General features: G+C 44.6%; 1 protein-coding gene across 1 annotated transcript in view; it reads left to right on the forward strand.

The window, feature by feature from the left end:
* The first annotated feature begins 9,270 nt into the window (after nt 1-9,270).
* Nucleotides 9,271-20,212, forward strand: part of SUSD2 (sushi domain containing 2) — a 28,232-nt gene continuing 17,290 nt past the window's right edge. Inside the window, exons 1-8 of the mRNA XM_009492537.2 lie at nt 9,271-9,337; nt 11,725-11,929; nt 13,182-13,333; nt 13,832-13,999; nt 14,246-14,420; nt 16,113-16,314; nt 17,419-17,504; nt 18,117-18,385. Of these exons, the coding sequence (XP_009490812.2) occupies nt 9,271-9,337; nt 11,725-11,929; nt 13,182-13,333; nt 13,832-13,999; nt 14,246-14,420; nt 16,113-16,314; nt 17,419-17,504; nt 18,117-18,385 (1,324 nt within the window). The remainder of the gene's footprint in view (nt 9,338-11,724; nt 11,930-13,181; nt 13,334-13,831; nt 14,000-14,245; nt 14,421-16,112; nt 16,315-17,418; nt 17,505-18,116; nt 18,386-20,212) is intronic.

Genomic DNA, 20,212 nt, shown 5'->3' on the forward strand with positions numbered 1-20,212 from the left:
AAAATAGCAACAGCAAGCTAAAATGGACACCTAGAAAAAAAAGGCACAAAGGAAAAACAAGAAAAAAAAAAAATTACAGCAAACGAGATAAAAGTAGAAAAATTTTAAAAGCCAAGCAATTAAAATTAACATAGGAAAGAACAAAAAACCAGCGACTGAACTAAAATGCAGACATAGATAGAAAATTTAAAAAGTGACAGCACTAAGGAAAGACAAGAAATAATTAAAAAAATACAGTGAAGGGAAAAAAGCAGGCATAGGAAGAATATTTAAAAAGCAATAAGCATTAGGGAAATAAAGGGAAAAATTAAAAAATAGGGACAGCAAAATAAAACAGAGACGTAGGAAGAAAATGTAAAAAGTGACAGCACTAAGAAAAGGCTTTTAATTAGTTTATTATTAATATTTTAATTAATATTATTAATTATATAAAATAATATTAATATTAAAATAAAAATAATTTTAAAATTTTCAAAAGCAGCTATAATTCTATGGTGTCATCATCCATCTGTTTCTTTCTTGATCTAGATGTCCCTGGAGGTCCGTCTTGCTACAGTTACTTACTTCTGATGTGAGATAATGGGAGAGTTTCACAGAGGTGTTGGAGGGACTAGGATGCTGGCATGATCTCAGTAGCCCTGGGGGATCCTTTATTCTTCATGGATGGCGTTAAGATTCTGAGGAACAAAGGTCCTTCGAAGTGGGGGCTGTCCTTCTCCTTGTGGTGAGCTGGGGTCCTTTAGTTATGCTGACTTAACTGTGACTACGCAGTATACAATGTAAAATATCTCTCTCTTAAAAAAGCTAATACAATTTCACACTATTAAGAAAGTTCATACAACGTCATACTATAAAGAGTAGTTGATACAATAGGGAGGGAATGAGATTTTCCTAACAATATCACAACCTATAAAAGTTACTCAGCCTGCAGTTGAGTAAGGATCAGGGTGGTGGGCTCACAGGATTCCATAATACACAAGGACGCAGAGGCTTTGTTTCTTAAAATTCCGTTATTACTAATTACTCTTAGTAAAGCAAGCATATAAGTTACTACAAAAATACCACTAGTAAAGCAGCACGTATACTTATAATTAAGTACTTATATATGTGTCTATATATATTACTCAAAGTGTTACAGGTGTAGCGCCCATCAAACTGTTCCCGGGAGTGTGGCCAATCTACAATGGACTAAGTGTCCCTTCAAAGACGATCTGCGTCACGGAGTCTGGAGTCAGCCAGGCTTCCTCCACGAGCATCCCGTCAGTTCAGGAAATCACATAGAGAAGTTTTCACGGGGAGTTCTCCGAGAGAAGTTCCATTTTGAGTAGAAAGTGAGTAATTTTTGTATTGTAGAGATATAAGAGGGCATAGGGCACCACCACCTGGAGCACCAAATAGGTGTTGCTAACTTCTGTTTTTCACCTAAAACAGCCAACAGATGATGAGGTTTTCTATTTTCTCAGACCAAATTTCCTTTCCCAGATTCTTCTTCTGTTCTTCCAGATAGAGCAACCAATAGCTGTTGCCAATTCCTACTTTCTCAGGATGTTTTCCACTTTTTTTTTTTTTTTTTACTATTTTTCACTTTTCCAGGTAAGTTTGTTGTCACAGTTTCTTGGGTTTGTGCTTATCTCAGGTTACTCAGCTGCACTTCAAGGATGGCAGCTGCACTTCTCCAGGATGTTTCTGGTTCACAGGCTGAGTTCCCAGGCTGGCAGGCATCTTCTGTCAGTATTTTAGCAAACATTTTCTTCTGTCTGTATTTTTCCCCACTATACTGAGGCCACTTTCATGGCTTCTTCCATCAAGGGGACTACAGAGATAAGACAGCTGTGAGGCACTCGAAAGTCCTCAGCAGGCACCATGATGGGAGTAGGGAGGTCGTGAGCGGGGCAGAGGGACCAAAGAAGGCTCAGAGCAAAAGTGAGGGCCTCGGGAGGGAAACTGAGAGAACAAGACGAGTTCAAGGGGAGCTGTGCTCAAGACTGTACCTCTTGTTGTAACGTGCAATGTTCTATGGCATCCTGGAAGCCCGGTGACTGAAAACTACATCTCCTGGCATGCCACCTAAAACAAAATTGCAGACTGGCAGCTCAGTCGTGGAAGACTATATTTCTCTGCATGCCACAAAGAACAAAATGGCTGTCTGGAAGTTCAGTGCCATCATCTCTCAGCCATGCTGAGCATAACAAAATGGCTGACCAGGTAGCTTGTGCTGGAAGGTTCTATCTCCCAGCCTGCAGTGTGGAACAATACGGCCAATTGGAAGCCCAGCGTCAAAAGACTGCATGTTCCAGCATGCTGAGCAGAAGAACATGGCTGACCATGAGCCTGGTGCCAGAAAATTACGTATCTCAGCATGTGGTGCTGATTTAAAAAAAAAAAAAAAAAAAAATTAAAAAAAAAAGGCCAACCGGAAGCCCAGTGCCAGAAGACTACATCTCCTGGCATGCTGCACAGAACAAAATGGCCAGCCAGAATCCTTGTTCTGGAAGACTGCATCTCCTGGTATACTGAACAGAAGAACATGGCAGACCAGAAGATTACATCTCCCAGCATGCTGCACAGTGGCCGGCTGGAAACCTGGTGCCAGAAGGCTGAATCTCCCAATACACGGTGCACACAAACACAGCTGACCAAAATCACAGTGCCAGAGGACTACATCTCCTGGCATGATGCCGTGCATACTGCTTTGTGAGGTATAGCTCTAGGAAGAGGCCGTTTCTCCCACACAGGCCCCACGGTTTTGTTCACGTTGCCTGAGATGTTCCGGTCTGCTCTCCTGGAACAGGTGGGACCCACAGCCTGAGCACAAACCCCCTGTCCACGTTCAGCTACTTTGCCATTGTGGATGCAGTTCTGGTCCCACACGGTGATGTTCAATAACTCCGTGGTGCGCAACTGTCCCCAGGGGTCAACACAGCACCCACCCATCTGCGCCGAGTTGCAGCCTGGCCCAACAGCCCCTTGGTCCTGAAGGGGAAATTCTAATTGTAACTGCTCAGCAGTGGTAATTTGTGACTGAGGAATGATCTGGCATGGAGGGCAAGAAGGCCCACCTGCAGAAGGGGTTAAACTGGCTGGAAGCAGGGATGCCAGAGACAGCAGGAACCCCTGTAAGGGACGAAGTTTCCCTTGGTGATAATAAACATCGACAACATTGTCTTGTAGACCATCCTGGAATGGGAGCACTCAGGAGCCACCTTTGGGCAGCAGAGCTGGGCTGGGGAATGGACCCAAGGTCAGGCTGAGGCGCCTGTGCAACTGCTGACGGGATCAGTGCTGGTGCAAGTGTACATAAGGCATCTGCTTGTGATGCATCTTTGCAGACCCCATGTGGAACCGCTTATTGCAGTAGGACTCTACCCAATGCATTGTTCATTATTTTTTTCTTTTATATTTAAGCACAAGTGTGTGTTTAATTTGCATCAAGGGGTACCATAAAAATACCCTGACAGCCCACAGCTGCAGCCCCTTGGGAACACAGAAGCCATCACCACTGTCCCCATCAGGGGAAGCTGGGCTTGCCACGGTAGCAGAGGTGTGCCGCAGCTCCCGAGAACAGCTTGCTGAAAGCTAGAGAGAACACACTGAAGTGTGCAAATGGGAAGGAGAAATAGTCTTAAGGAGATGAGGGGAAAAAAAAAAATGGAGAGCCCTGCAAGGCAGCAAAATGGGAGAAGAAAGAGCGAAACACCATGGGATGTTGCAGCAAATGGATGACTCTGGGAGTACAGAAAGGCAAAGGAAGGGCCTGGGGGCACACCAAAAGGAAACTGGAAGACCCTGGAAAACACCAAAAAGCACCTGGAAAAGTCTGGGATGCAGATATCTAAACAGGGAGCTTTGTCATGCGTTCCATGACAAATGGAGGGCCTTCATACACAACGAAGGGCCCCTAATGCATACAGCAGGGCTCAGTGTGGCTGATGGAAAATCACCTGTCACCATGGAAACTCCATCTCCCACCCTTGCCAGTGAATGTCCCAGCCTGTGGCACCAGATACACTGGGAACATCTCAGGGTGCTGACAGTAAATGCAGGGGCAGCCTTGGGACCTCACACAGCATTGGAGGGACGCTGGCTGTCTCAGGACAACGCAGACCATTCCAAATGGCTGAACGTCCATGGCACTACAAAAGAAATCACCTGCAGCCCTGTGAACAGCAATGGGGTTGTCCTGGAATGTTGAGGAATCTTAAAGGGGTCCAAGAGCCCTTGGGACTGGTCCCCACCCCCTCAGACACAATGTGCAACCTCCTCCCTCCTGGAGCACTGTGTTGAGGCACTTTTTACATGAGCATAAAGGGACATGAACATGAGTTGAAAGAATAAAGCAATTGTTTATTAATTAATGCACATAATTGACACCCTGGAGCGAGTGTATCACATGGTTCCGTGCCAGTATGCTCCCCCTTCCTGTGACACCTGAGGGGCCATTACTGGATCACTGTTTGTCAGTGCAGTAGGGAAGGGTCACCTCCTGCCCTTGACGTGGCAAGAAATGTAAGTAGCTGCCAGCTTCTCCCCTGCTTTTTCTTTCAGGGATAGGACTTCGCAGTAGTATTTGAGAGGATTTAACCTGTCTGTACTTTTGCCCTACTTCTAGAATAGAAGTATTTTCACAGCTCTCAGCTGACTCATCACCTTAGTGGTCTGATGTAATGTGAGGTGGCTGCACCGTATCAAACCCAGACCTTAGATCAGAGCACAGAGCTGAACCCTGGTTGGCACAGGAGAAGGTTACATACCCCACAGAAGGGTTCACAGCCTAGTGTTTAGGGTTCAGGACTTACAGTTGATTATCTTAGGATTTAGACATTACCATTTCTGTAGGTCGTCTGTCCTGAGTCTAAGTTACAAACTGGAAATCTTGGAACAAAAATGGTTGTTGGGGATTTAAAGTTTATGGATGATGTTACATTTGAAATCCTGACAGATAATGACCCCCCCAAAATAAAGTGATAAACTATAACCTCTGAGTAAGAAACCCTCAGCAACAAATTCTCAGCAATAAACTATAAGTGGAAGACTCTGAACCCTCAGTTTTAAGTAAGAAATACCAAAGCACATATGAGCAGGAAAACAGTAGAGAACCAGAGGAATTCTTGCCAACAGCTTTAAAAGTTGGCCCTTCATTTGGAAGCACAGCAGAACAGGAAGACACACAGCAGAACGCACTTCTGCTGAACCTACCTTCAACACCGTAAGCACTAATTCATCTGCATCAGGGACAATTACCTTTTTTTCGTTTGTTTTCTCAGCTCTACAAGCAAACATCCCGAGCCAGTGTCCCTTATCACCAACCAGCCTTTCCTTAAGGAAAGCGGAACCTCCTTGAGAGAGAGAGAGAAACATTTGTGACAACTGGTAATATTCCTCCTGCAGTCACTAACAGCACTTCAAAAACCTTTTCCTCTGGCCAGTAAATCCTGTCCTGAAGACTAACCAGAAAATGCCTCACAGAACAACAGTAAAATACTCCAGCTGGGGAAACGTTTCTTGTGATGTAAAACAGACATTATTTTAGCCTGTTACTCACATAATGAACATTTGTAGTTCAAGCTACTTAACCTCTTGGCACATCACTCAAATTCCCACTGCTCAGCAAACACACGTCCTGCCCAGTGCCCACAGTCATCTTCAGTCTCACCGACACAACCTCTGGCTCCCTGCACCCAGCAGCATGCAGGCTGCCACACAGTCCTCCCCATCCCCAGCCAGGGTGCCACTGCCTTCCACCCGCCCAGCCCCTCCGGCACGCAGTGCGGCCCCAGGACTTAGCTATGCCCAAGGTGCAAGTCAGAGCTTGTCCTGCGTGGCCAGCCCCAGCTCTCTGCAGAGTCCCCAGCCGTGATGCTCCTTCAACCGCCCGGCTACGCCACAGCACCTGCAAAAGGCCGGAACAGTTACCGGGTGGCCAGGCAACTGCACAGCCCGGCCAGAGCTATCCCCTAGTTCAAAGACCGTAATTTTTCCTACAATGACGGCTGTCTTTACGCTGCCTTGGCCCCCTTCTCCGGCTCTGTTCCGTACCCCTAAAGCCTACCCTACCGCTAAGCCCCAGCCCAGTGCCGAAAGACTACTGCTCCCATCGCGCCCCGCAGGCCAAGATGGCCGCCCGGCGCGGAGGACTACCGCTCCCGGCATGCCGCGCAGGCGCGGCCGCCCTCGGCCCGGCGCCGGGGCGCAGCGCTCCCGCGCGGGAGGCGCCTCGCGCGCGTCGTTCCCCCGTGCGCCGCCACAGAGCGGAGCTGCTGGGGCCTTGGCGCTGCCCGGCGCTCCCCGGTACAGCCGGAGCCCGAGCCCGGCTCAGCTGCTGCCCGCAGCCGCCTCGGCTGCCCCTTCGTCTCCGCTTGTCACGGCCCGCCCGCGGGCACCCCCGCTGTCTCTCTCAGGATGCCCAGGGCGGTCCCGGGCGCACGGACCCTCGTCTCACGCGGGGCGCGCGGCTCCCAGCACAGACCCACCTCTTCCACGTCCCCCCCAAACTCCTCCACCCCGCCTTCCCCTTACTTCCAGCTCTCCCCCTCCGCGCAGCCCTGCGGTCCCGATGGGTAGGGCTGGGCAGAAGCTGCGTTGTGGCCGCCTGACCTCAGCTCGCAGGTAGCACGGTGCCCCACGCGTGGCTTTTACCCAACCCTAAACTGGAGTAACGCCCGATAGCCACAGCCCCTGAGGGGAAAAGGGGCCGCTAGTGCTGATGGAGCAGCTGTGCTGGTCGGCTACGCCCAGCCACCATCAGCCTCGTCACCCACAGCTGCAGCCCCTGCGTGGGGAGTGGGGCGGGGTGGGCGCGGCCATCAGACCGTAGGAGATAACCGGGGCCTGCAAGGGTAGCAGAGATGCACTCAGGTACTTGAGCGCAGCTTACTGAAAGCTAACGGGAGAGTCCTGGGCTGCCCCAAAACAAAAGAGTTGTCATGAGGGGTCCGGAAAGCAAATGGAGGGCTCAGGGGCACCAAAGAGCAATTTATGTGCCTTGGGGCAAAAGGAATGAAAAGAGGGCAAATGAAGGCCTTGGGACGCTGTTGCTTCTGAGGTTTGATGCTCATGCGCTTAGATGGGAGACTTCAGAATTAACTGGTTTAAGGTGATTATTATATTTATTGATTAGTGAACACATTATGAGGAATTTGGGAAAGCGAAAAAGAAAATAATAATTAGCTAGATAAATACATTAATTCATCATTACATGGTTATGCAAACTATTCCATGCAATTATAAAGCTGTTAATTATTGGCCTGAAATCTAACAAATCACATATATTGCCTGTGGGTTCTCAGGGGTCTTCCTCTGCTGTCCCGGTGGACTTGGGATTCACTGATCAGCTTTACTATCATCTGTAGGCATTCCTACCATCATAGAGGTTGTTCTTTTGCTAGACCCAGGCAGGCTGCAGGAATGGGCCGGCAGGAAGCTGAAGAAATTCAACAAGTATGAATGCACCCAGGAAGGAAAAAACCCCTCACAACAATACAGACTGGGAACCGACTGACTGGGGCGCAGCTCTGCAGAAAAGGACCTGAAGGTCCCGACAGACAGCAGGCCAAACATGAGCCATTGCTGTGCCCTGGCAGCAAAAAGGGCCAACAGCATCCTTGGCTGTGTTATGAGGAGCGCAGCCAGATGTTGAGGGAAGTGATTATCATCTTTACGCAGGACTCATTAGGCCTTATCTAGACTACTACATCCAGTTCTGGGCCTCTGCAAATACAAGACCTTAACCAGCTAGAGCGAGTTCAACAGAGAGCCACCAGGATGCTGAGAGGACTGGAACGTTCACGGTGTGAGGAGAGGCTGAGGGAAGGGGAACAGGGCCTTCCCAGCCTGGAGAAAAGTTGGCGGGTGGGAGAGGGAGGAAGCTAATAGCAGCCTTCTGATATCTGCATGGTGATTACTGAGAAGACAGAATCAGGCACAGTGGTGCACGGTGGGAGGACAAGGAGCAATGGGTGTAAAGTGGAACAAGAGAGGTTCAGATCTGATAGAAGAAGAACATTTTTCACGTTAAGAAGAGCTGACCGTTGGAAGAGAAGAACCAGAGAAGTTGTGCAGTCTTCATCTTCATCCTTGGAGGTTTTCAAGGCTAGACTGGATAAAACCCTCAGATACCTGGTCTGACCTCATAGCTAAACCTCCTTTGAGCAGGAGGTTGGACAAGAACAATCTCCTGAAGTCCCTTCTGACCTGAATTATTCTGTGGTCCTGTAACTTACACTCCATTTTTTCTGAAGTTGGGCCCATTGCTGCCATTGCACATCCTTTTCTTTACTTGAATGCCTTTCGGATAAACAATATGCCTCTAATTATTTTTTGACTGCTGGTCCCAGTTTCGCCACATCTATACCAAAATTATAGGCAATTGCAGCCTTACGTGATAGTACTGATACGGTTATCTAGGTCTGAATAGCCTTGCTTCCCAAAACTCCCTTGTCATTATTCTGGACTCTACTCTGTCCTTGATTCTTCTACCCAGCTATAATCAAGTGCAAGGAGGTTCTTATCTTATGCACTGGTACTTGATGACATGCACATACCAGAGCAATGGAATATGCCTTGCATTCTTTCACTATCTCCTAAAACCCCTCCATCATAAGGTTCCTGTTCTGCCATTGGAACAGATAGTTACACTGTAGCTGTTACCGCATCAGCTCTGCCCTACTTCCTTGCCAGAATATCCTTCAGCTTCTGTCAGAAGGCTTCTGTAGTCAATTTCATTGCTCTGACATCATGCCACCATTTTGAGTTACACCTTTCTCAGAATCTTTTTACCCCTCTCATTTACAACCCTCATGCTGGCACGTACTGTGCAGTAAACATGTTTTCTCAATGCCTCATTATCTCCTGAACAAAACTGTACTGTCAGCATCTATTCTTTATTGTTCTTCTTACTGATAACTGGTTTTAGTTCCTCCAAGAAAATTGAAACACACAACTTCTGCCAATGACCCCGTGGTCTTGAACTTTGGAGCAAAAATGCTTCTAAAAATAACACACCTCTCCTTCCATTTCAGAAAAATGTAACTATTAAAATAATGTGTAGGAGTTCTACTGACTACCTCCTCCACCCCCTACATCTTTTCCTGAATCGAAGATGACCTCTGAAAAGGAGCATCTGCATTGATTTGTTTTGCTTCAGTAATTTACAGCAAACCTTTGAACAGTGAGAATCTTGTTTATTTCTGGTCACGTGTTTCTATAAAGGCTTTTTCTGGACAGGCACAAAGGCTAATCACAATCAGCCATCCTGAATCATCTGGACAAAATATGAAACTCGTCGGCATAGATGGATGTTTCTTCATTCTCTTCGCCCTCACTGCTCTTTGGAATGCAGGTGAGTGTCTTTCAAAAATTTTGCTGCTTTTAACTCCAAACTTTTTTGACTTCTGAACTTCAGAATACATACCTCAGTAAGAAATTACTGATACCATTTGTACAAGCTAAAGCAAAGGCACACAAGCTGGCTTTTACTGGCATGGTGTCATTTTCAACGCCTTCCTCTGTAATTTCCAGTAGGACAGTAGGTCTTTTCTGTAAGTAAACAGACAATCTGGAGAAGGCAGTAAATATTTTTAAAGGCACAGAACAACTTTCTGGCTCCCTATATTGAACAAGTATTTTTACCTCCATCACAGGCAGGTTTTCTGGTATAGAATGAAAGCTGACTTTTATTTCTGACTCGCTACCATTCCTGTTCTTTCCTGCCACACACCCACATATTATCCCAGGATAATGGAGGAAGACCAGCAGAGAGTGAAAAACAGAGAGAGATTTTACTACCTTTTCCTTTACTTGATCTCTCCATCCTACCAAAAAAACCAAACAGCCCTCCCTGCCCTCCCACCCCATATACAAAACAACACTCAGTGACATTTTCTCCTCATTTCGACAGAAGCTGATATACCTGGAAATGCAAGCAATTGCTCTTCAGCCCCATGAGGGGTGACTGTAAATTCTTTCTTCCTCTCCTAGTCTTGTTCATATATTATTAACAACCTTTGAGGAGCAGGTGAATCCAGCAGCTTTTGGGAAGCAGTAGATTTCTCCTTCCCAATCTGCTAGTCAGATCTGCTGTACTCTCAGATTCAGGAAATTCCTCCTGTCTCAGTCCCTCAGATGTCGATACTGCTGTTGCTGTTTGTAGGTCCAGCCAGTATGGGGGCTGAGCCTCTATTGCAAAGAGGCAGATACACATACTACGCCCACCACATTAACCCAGCCAGCCACACAGGCTAACACAGAGCAGTGCTTTTACTGGCATCCAAATAAACACAGACAGCACTCCCATAAACCTGCACACCACCCAGTTCTGTTCCTCCTCTCCATCTGATCACAGTGGAAGGTCACTAGCAAAAACACAAACACACCCTTTCTCTCCAGATTCACAGACCCACCACATTCACAGATACCTTGCATGCTAGCATAGGCTGTAAATTTGCCTATTAGCTAAGCCCGGATCCCAACTCCCTTACATGGTCAACAGCTCAGACCTTGGGTCTTTCCAAATGTGGCTCTCCTTCTACTGGCTGACTAGTTCATCCTGAAGTTCACTTACGATTACAACATGTGCATGTGCGTGCACGCACACGCAAGAGAGCGAGGTGATACAGAAAATAGCAGCAGGATTTCATAAAATGGACGTGGCGATCAGGTGCAGGGCTCAGTCAGAGAAAGGTACTGACCAGCAGCTTGTTTATGTGTGACTGGCTCCTTTTGTGTTCCCTTCTCTCCATTTTCCCATGGTTCTGCACCATCCACCTTGACCCCTCCCTTTCTTTTTGCTTGTGTCCTCCCAGATAAGCAACCCTCCCCTAATTACTTTTTCATCATTGGTTCCAATTTTGCTACATCCATGTTCAAATTTAGAATTTCTGATACTTACCTAGGTCATCTCAGCATTGCATGGTATTATTGATATAGTTACCCAAGCAGTGTTGCCCTTGCAAGATTCCACTCCCCAAAAGGTCCTCAGTGCTCCCATTTGTCTGTGCAGCTTGTCCATCTCACTTTGCCTTAAATGGTTGTGAAATCCAACTGGTCCTCACAGTGTTACTGTAACATCTGTCAACTTCTCACTGTTTTATTTGTGTTAAGCAATTTTTCATGTCATGTCCAGTAATTACTCATGGTCTGTTCAGCTAGACCTCAGCCAGATCTAAGCCAAGGGCCTAGTCATCTGTCTGTGTATCTAGTCATCTTAACAGCTACCTTGTTAAGGTTAGACTCAAATAAAATGCACAAAAGAAAGAAATTTCAGTAGTTTTTCATAGTCTCATATTGGAGCACACTTTGTCACTAATGTTAGCTTTCCATTCATCTGAGAGTGCTAACCTTCTCTTCTCATTGATTCCCAGGTAGGGTTCACAGTGACGGGACCCCATTTGGTTTGCTTAAGACCTTCTCTCAGAAATATATACAATTAGTGACACTCACCAAGGGGCTGTGCTGGAGATTTATCTTTCTATTAGATATAAAAATACCCATGGAGTTGGTGAAATTATGTACTGCCTGGGGGGTAAATAAGTGTATTTTTCTATTCAAAATGGAGCAACCTTAATACGCAGGTGATTACAGCCTTCACCTGAATACATTCCTAAACTAACATAACCAGCCCACTTCATTTATTTACAGTAGTCCTTTAGATGAGGTACTTCTGTTTGAGAGAACATCCAAAAGAGCTCGATAACATTCCTGACTATGTTTTTTTCTTCCTTTTTAAAGGAGCTCAAGACTCTTGCTCACACCAATGTGGGGAGCTGCTTGGTACCTGTTCTTGCCAGGTGACATGCCAGTCCTTGGGGATTTGCTGTCCTGATTATAAAGAATTTTGTCTTCAAATTTCTCCATACTCAGGATCTCTGATGGGAGGCAAAGACTTTTTGATTGAAAATACAGCTCTTAATGCCTCTTCTGTGCTAATATGCAGGTGGGCCATGATTTTATACTCCTTTGCCAAAGGGAGGTGAACCTTTCTAATCTCACTTTCTGACAATAGGTAATTACCACAAAACAAGACTTGTCTATACAGGAGTGAAAACTTAATTTGTAAGGTTTCAGAATCCTGAAACACACAAAGGTTCTGCTAACCCTCACCCTCAAGGATACATGTTGTCTGTATTTCTACACAGGATCATTTCATTCTTAATTATTCATTTCTTAATCTGAATGAGAAAGCAATGAGAAAGAAATGTAGGTAGGACGCCTTATCTTTTTCCTGTAAGACAAAGCTGTGGATCCTAAGCATGTCAGCCTGTATCACACCTAGGTACATGTGTCACACATGCAATACATATGGTACACAGGATTTTACTGACCCTGATGTCCTGACATTCTTTCTACAGAAGGTTCTGAGTGAGATTTTGGAGTCTTTCCCATCTGGATAGCAGCACCTGGAAAGGTTTTTAGTTCTTCATTGGGAAAACCTTTGACCCAGGCATTCATTCTGTAGAACACAACTGTGTACTTTGAATTACCTGCACAGTTGCATTATCAATCATAGCCAATACAAACTTCAGTGCAGACAAGCAAAGGTACTATTTCCTGGCACACCCCAACTCCCTCCCACTCCCTTGGAGTAGCTATGCAGTCACCGTACATCAATCCTGAAGAGTCATGGGCGGGATTATACTTTAGCACACTAGGCAAGAACCCTAACTAGAAGCAGATGATGGTTAAATACCGAGCAATGAGTTCTGAGTTAATCTTTGCAACAGAAATTCTAGAGAAGCATGAAATTACTTTTGTTGTATTCACAGGATTTACCAACAACAACAAAAAACCACCCCACAAAACCAGAAATTTGCAATGCCTGTAAATCATGGTCCATGTTAGCCACCCTGTAATCCTATTAATCCTATAACATCACCTTTGTCTTCCTGCTGTTCCTTTGTTATTTGTTGCTAATTTATCATGCCCCCCTCCCCCAGTAATTAAATAGTAAATCTAAGGCTTGCAGTTTGCTGTGTATTTGTGCAGTGTACAGCAGAATCTGCACTGGTGTAATAAGCACAAAGTACACACAAATTTTTCCAGTTTATATTCACTGCTACAAGCAAAACAGCCATGGGACTTGGAATGATCTACAGATGACACAAGGTTGCTTAATGAAACACAACTAAGACGTTCAGAATTTTCCTTCTCTCAATAGTGACACTGAAAAGTGTTTTCAACATTAACAGGTTCAAGCAGAAAATCAAAACCAATGGCTATGTTGCTAAGGATGGAAAAGCCCACTGCATCTCCCCATTGCTGTATGAGACTGGTTTCATCCCTTTTGAAGTTTCTACAGATGGTGGGCTGACGTTTCCATACTCTGGAACTTGGCTATCAGGTTACTTAAATCTACAGTATCCCTCTTCTTTCTGCATACTTGCTCCATGGGTGCAAGGTTATATAAGCCTTTCCCTTTTGATTATTTTTCTTCTTCCCTAACAGGCTGTTTGACCTCAGAAAAGTCATTCTTGCTGCCCTCGTGTTAATTAATACTTTGAGAGATGAACTTTCACAGCAATTGAGTTCTGCTCCTATACAGGAGCAGCAGCATTAATTCATAAAAAGTCCTGCTTAAAAATGGGGCTGACCAAACCAGTTCCCTTTTTGTAGCTACTTCTATTGGAAAATAACTGCATCATGGTGTTGTACTCTAAGGACTACAGACATCAGTAAGGGTTGCATTCTCTCAGCTTCAGCTTACTCTTTTTATATCATGCATCCTGTTAGAAAACATACACAGGGGAAGTACTGCTAAATCTTAAATAATAGTGGCACCTTTTCAGAGCTATGCAAAGCAGAAATGTCATTAATCCTTTTTTTCTGTTCTGTAATGCAGTACATCACAGCAAAGTTTCGGATGGAGAAAAATGCACATTGGTAAATGAGACAAAATGGCAATACTATGGCACCCCCAACACTGATGGAAACTTAACTCTTACCTGGACACACCAGGCACTTGCAGCAACCCGCATCAACATAGAAGTCTGGGGATACCAGGAAACAGGTAAAGTGACACTTTTCCTACCTGCACACAAGCAGTCATCACATATGTAACTTATGTGCAGAGCTCTGCACAGCATGCGGTCGCTTTCCCTGAGGCCTCAAGAAGAGATCTGCAAGTAAAACTAACTCATGACAATAATGTCAGCTTTTCCTCTTCATCTACGTATGGGTGGAGACATCTAATTTCAGTCTTGTGGTAACTGTTCTTTTCCAGTGTCTGAAATTATTTTTTTCCTCTGTGTGACAGGTGACAGTTACTCGGAAAACTGGTTGGCTGAATGGAAATACCTTTATACTTTGGCAAGAGAAATCCCCAATACTGGGAAATTTTCTTTCATTCCTGTACCTGCTAAAGGAAATTACAGTACATGGGACTTTGGAATTTTGAGAATTACACCCAGCAACTATTCTAACGGGGAGAGGCAAGTACATCACAACATTCATTTGTCATAGGTACCTTATTATTTCTTCCTGTATTAAAGATGCTGTCTCCTTTGATGTTTAAAACTGGGACTCAGGCTCCATTTCACATGAAAAAATGGGGAGAGTGAGAAAAAAGGGCAAAAGTGAGAAAAACTCATGGCTCAAGATAAAGACGGTTTACTCAGTAAAGAGGGACATGGGTCCAGAGGAAGTAATGCAAAGGCAATCGTTCACCACCTCCCACAAGCAGACCGATGCCCAGTCAGTCACCCAGTAAGGGCTGCTTTGGAAAAACTCCTCTGCAATTTTATTGCTCATCATGATGGTCTATGGCATGGAATATACCTTTGGTCAATTTGGGTTGGCCATCATGGCTGTGTTCCCTCTGAGCCTCTTGCCAACCCCTATCCTACTCCCTGCAGGCCAGCATGAGAAACAGAGAACGCCTTGACACTGTGCAAGCACTGTTTGGCAATAAGTGAAATGTTGGTGTGTTATCAGCACTGTTTCTGGTCACAAATCTAAAACATGGCACATACGGGCTGCTATGAAGACAATTACTCCACCCCAGCCAAACCCAATATCCTTGGCAAACTAGGACCTGTGGATTTCTTTTGTCACAACTGTGGAGGAGGCCCTAATTGTGGAACTTTTGTCACTGCAGCCACAGGCCTTCCTCTGCATTTATTTTTTTTCTATTTTGTATGCAGACCTTTGCATTCGTACAAATTTTATGCCCACTTCCTTTTATTTAATTGTGTATTTCCCCATGTTTTTTGGTGATTTACCTCTGTAAGTGCTCCATACATATTCTGAGCTTGGATGGCTGTTCCTTCATAATTCTTCCATGTGTCTGCAGTTTTTGATGTAGATGGTATAGCCCCTGTGAATATATAAATGCGACCTCTTCAGTGTTAGAACATATTACTAATATATCAGAACCTTTTTTTGGCATTTAGGAGTCGCTACTCACAGAAGGGTAACCTTTTCTCTTTCTAGGGTTTTTTTTAATTACACTTTGTGTGATATTTTTTCATGGGTGGAGAGCGGAGTAGCCTTGGAACACTTCAAGTGCCATCTACTGCCATCAGGCCTGATACTACAAGGGCATAGGGTTAGGTTTTGTTAGAGAATCCAGACGTTCTTCATTCTGGCCGAAATGGAACTATGATGTGAAAAGGCATGAATAGAAAACCTGTCTCTAAAAAGATCCATGTAAGTCAGAATCACAAATGCTAAAATGTATTCTATTATTGCATACTTGCAGCATGCTGTCATAGAATCACAGCATCATAGAACAGTTTAGGTTGGAAGAGACCTTTAAGATCATCAAGTGCAACCATTAGTTTAACACTACTAAGTCCACCACTAAACCAACTAAGGGCAGAGTAATAATTAATTTCATGTTCCATGGCTTGGTGGCTGGATTAATTTTTTAATGAAAGTAAAACTAGGAAGGAATCACTAAGGTTGGAAAGGACCTCTAAGATGTCATCTTCTAAATTAGGAAATTTTTTATTTGCTGTAACTTCTTGCAGGAAAAAGAGAGCAGTAGCCTTTGTAATGAAATAACAACTCACAAGTTGAAAGGTTCTTCATAATTATAGTTAGTGATTAAGACACAGTGTTACTGTCAAGATAGTGCTTGTTCAGTTATCAGATCTATTTTTTGGCTCTTTTTTTTTTTCCAGCAATGTTCCATCAGTCTGGAGCTCAGAGCATGCATTGGCTTGGCACCTTGGGAAAGACTTCAGAAATGACCCAAATGCATGGGCAACTGCAAAATGTATAGAATGGGACAGAAAGGAGGAGAAGCTTCCAAACTTCATGGAAGAAATTATAGATTGCCCTTGCACCTTGGCACAGGCAAGAGCTGACACTGGCAGGTTCCATGTAAGTTATTAATTGACCCCTTTGGCTTATTACAGTTCCAACTAGAAGCTTAGGGATTGCCATATTCTCCACACACCCCTGTTCCCTCTCTAAAAGTCATTACAAGGAAATGAAATTATGTTTAAATTTGCACAAGTATCATGTCAAATGGCAGAGGCAGATACAGCTTATCCAGGTAGTATGAATAAAAAAAGTGCCTGTAGGACAGCAGATGGAAATCACCTTCAAACAGGGAATTAAGACAGTAGCTCCAGTGGTAGACAGAAAAAGAGTCAGGGAGGGCAGTGAGCTCTGTGGAGCTGGGAGCAGGGATAACTTCTCTGAGATCCTACAAGATGGCAGTCTGTGTTTGTAGGCAATATCCCATGCTGGAAGAAGCAGGCCACAATTCTGCCTCCTATATCGTAATTTGCTGCAAACCCTTCCGCCTTGTACTTCAGAGCTCAAGTCCACAGCTATAATCCATTATTTCCTGTCTCCTGCTTCCTTCCTCCTTCTCACCTTCACTGTTAACAAGGAGCTGACAAAAGCTAAGAAATAATTGCCATTTAGTCTATGCTTTCACTTACAGTGCTGATCTGAGGATGAGATAGGGTAACTTCCTCTCCTATTTATGATACCAAATGGTGGCAGTGTGTCTATGCATATTAAAAAAAAAAAAAAAGTTAGGTAATTTTGTTACTATCCTTTCCTGGTTATGAAGCTCCAAACATGATGTGTATTTTAAATTATACAGTTAAAAGCACGTGAAGAAAAAAATTAGATCTACTGCACTGCCTCTGTCTAAGAACATAGGACAAAAGTTTAGTCTGGCGTGATCCATGTTCGTTATGCACTTATAGTTGAATTCCCCATCTAGCTGCACCTGTTCTTAAAGGTCTGTTGTAATAGACTGCAAAATGCTCAAGTTAGACTAAAATGTTGCTCCAGTCACTTCAGTATTAAATTCACTGTTTTTCTTATCATTCCATGCTACTCAACACACAGCCACAACCAATTCATTTAGACTTTACACATAGGAGACAAAGGGTGGGGAGAGGATGTAAAAATAAAAAGGACAATGGGGAAAGAACCCCATTAAACATGAGCATTGATCTTTTTCAGACAGATTATGGCTGTGACATTGAAAAGGGGAGTGTGTGTACTTATCACCCTGGCGCTGTGCATTGTGTAAGAGCCATTCAAGCCAGGTAAAGAAAATTTTTTAAAACTGCATTTTTTTATTACTTGTTCCACCTCACAGATAGCAGTGTCACAGAAGTCACAAAGGTCTCTGGGCTCTCAACTCTCAGGTTCATAGCAACCATTGTTTCCCTCTTATTCACATATTGGCTCTCATTGCTGAGATGAAGTTAAGGCCTTAGATTTAATAAACAATTAATTGCACTGTGATAAACCTTAGGATACCTAAACAAGCACTAATGTCTAAAAGAGATTGGATTAGGCCTCATTAAGCCTTTTCTGTATTGTCTACTTAAGTTCAACAAGTCATTCTTCACACTTTTTCTATCAGAACAATTTTGAAGAGTGCTGTGTTCGTGTAGCTATAAGGCCTACAGAATTTCCTTACTGCCTTGGTTAAAAACACTTCCCTCCTTATCCCTAATCTGGTCTAATTTATAAGAACAGAGGGGAGGTGGAGGGGGAAGTCTAACTGGGAGGTATCAACTCTGGACATCATATAAAGCGTGGCAACCAGAACATTTAGCTATATCCATAAAAAGGCAATAGGTAACCTCTAAATACGAATGGACTTCACAGAGCTGAACAACGACTTCCTTCTCGCTGCTTTTTTCAACCAGTCCCCAGTACGCAGCAGGACAGCAGTGTTGCTATGACTCCACAGGGACCCAAATCCTCACACATGACTCCACAGGAGGCAGCACACCTGATCGAGGCCATGACTGGGGTTCACCACCTTTCATGAAGCCTCCCCGGATACCTGGCTTTTCCCATTGGCTTTATGATGTCATCAGCTTCTATTACTGCTGCCTGTGGTCTGATAATTGTCACTTCTATATGAAAAGGCGGCCCTCCAGTGACTGCAGGACATATCGCCCGCCTCGAGCTGGTAAGGGCTTCAGAATTCCATTATGGAGTGTAGCTTTTTGATACAGTGTTGGCTTTTAGAATATTTATATATGTATGTATGTCAGTTAACAATGGTGACGGCACAATCTCTTGTGGAAGATTTCCATGGGAGGTTTCTATTGATCTATCAGTGGCAAAATCTGTATGTGGTTTTTAATTGTCCTGCAAGATTTTCTGGTGTTGAGTATCTCATTAACCCCTGGAACCTAAATAGCCAAAGTTTAGTAGTCAATGTCCATGACTTCCTATCATCTGTGGGCACCTTCTCAGAAAGAAGATGGTTAGGGATGATTAATGACAACTTGGCAGTAGCTAGAAAAGCTGTCATGCTGAAAAATGCTACTCATATCAAATATGGAAGTTTTACCATTTACCAGTGTGTCTGTTGTTCCTGCCCCTTGCTTTTAAGTAGTCCTCAAGTCTTGCCATATCTCTATTACTGCCACATGTCTTGCCTTCTTCTATGCTGCTGGGGTGCTGAGGTGTCCAGCAGGATTGTGGCCTCCCGTAAAGAAGGAAAGTGCAAAGAGGCAGTGGTTTGCCTCAGGCAAAAAGGAGAAACCTGCAGAGGGCACTGGAGAAGGTAGCTAGGATGTGATGTGGCACAACATGAGACTCTCCCAGGACTAGCAATAGCAGAGAGTAAAAGCCTTTCCTGACTTCCCTACCAAATTTTCCTATCTGGAAGCAACAAAGGAATAGGGAGCTGGGAGCCAAGTGTGATAATAAGGTTGGAAGGACAAGGTCCTTGCCAGCCCATGGCCAAGTCCAGAGCGAGGTGAGCAGGGTGGACATGGTGATAGCAGCAGCAGTCAGCTGAGAGTCCAGATCTCCAGACGGGTTTGTGGTGACAAGGCAGGTCCGAAGGAAAGCTGAGAAGTCAGTCTGCCGGACAGGGTCAAAGATCTGGTCCAGTGATGGTAACCAGGGTGCGACACAGTCTAGCAACTGTCAGGCAAGTCTGTAGTGACAAGGCATGTCCAAGGACAAGCCAGAAAGTCAGCTGCAGGTCTGTGTGCAGATCAGCGGGGTTCATGGCCCGGCGCAGGCATGGCTGTGTTGGACATGGAGACAGGTACACATATGACATAGCCCTGACAGTTCTGCTACAGGAAAGAAAGGCTACAACATGCCTCTCTTAAGCAAAGACTTGTTGATGAGGTCTTGCAAAAAGGTTCCCAAACATACTTATGCCATTACATTCACCTCTCAAACATAAAAAAAATCCATCACGCAGCTCTCACTAAGCACTGCAGATGCTTGTCCTTCTCCTAGAAAGTATATGCCAAACCGCCTGTGTTACTGCACAGCCAGGAGAGTGTTCATTAACTTTGTGCAAGCCTAAGCATCTGAGAAAACTAACCCTCAAACGCCACAGAACCCTCTGCAAAGATCTTAATGCTAAAAGCTTCTCAGAGAAAGCCAAAGATGGATGTGGTGCAAAATCAGCTCAAACAAAAAAAGTCACCTACCTTGGTACTTGCAGAACTCTCCTGAAACATGGAATGCTGGGCTTAAACACCTCATCTACCCGATGTGGAGAAATTATTTGAACCTGTCACCCACGGGTAGGCCTTCTTTACTGTGATTTTCTGTTGTGAGTGTTCATTTGCTGCATGCATTTTGGTCTGAAAATACTAAGTGAACGCACTAACTAATGAGGAGAAAAAAAAAGTGGCCTTCTTTCCTTTGGTCTAATGAACCTGATTTATGGAGGGGACTCTTTCTCTAGGGAAAGATCGAGAAAGACAGTGATCCCCAAATACTTACAATGAAACAATTAAGGACCTATCTGTCACATGGGTGT

Source organism: Pelecanus crispus, chromosome 11 (assembly GCF_030463565.1).
Source record: "Pelecanus crispus isolate bPelCri1 chromosome 11, bPelCri1.pri, whole genome shotgun sequence".
NCBI classification, from domain to species: domain Eukaryota; kingdom Metazoa; phylum Chordata; class Aves; order Pelecaniformes; family Pelecanidae; genus Pelecanus; species Pelecanus crispus.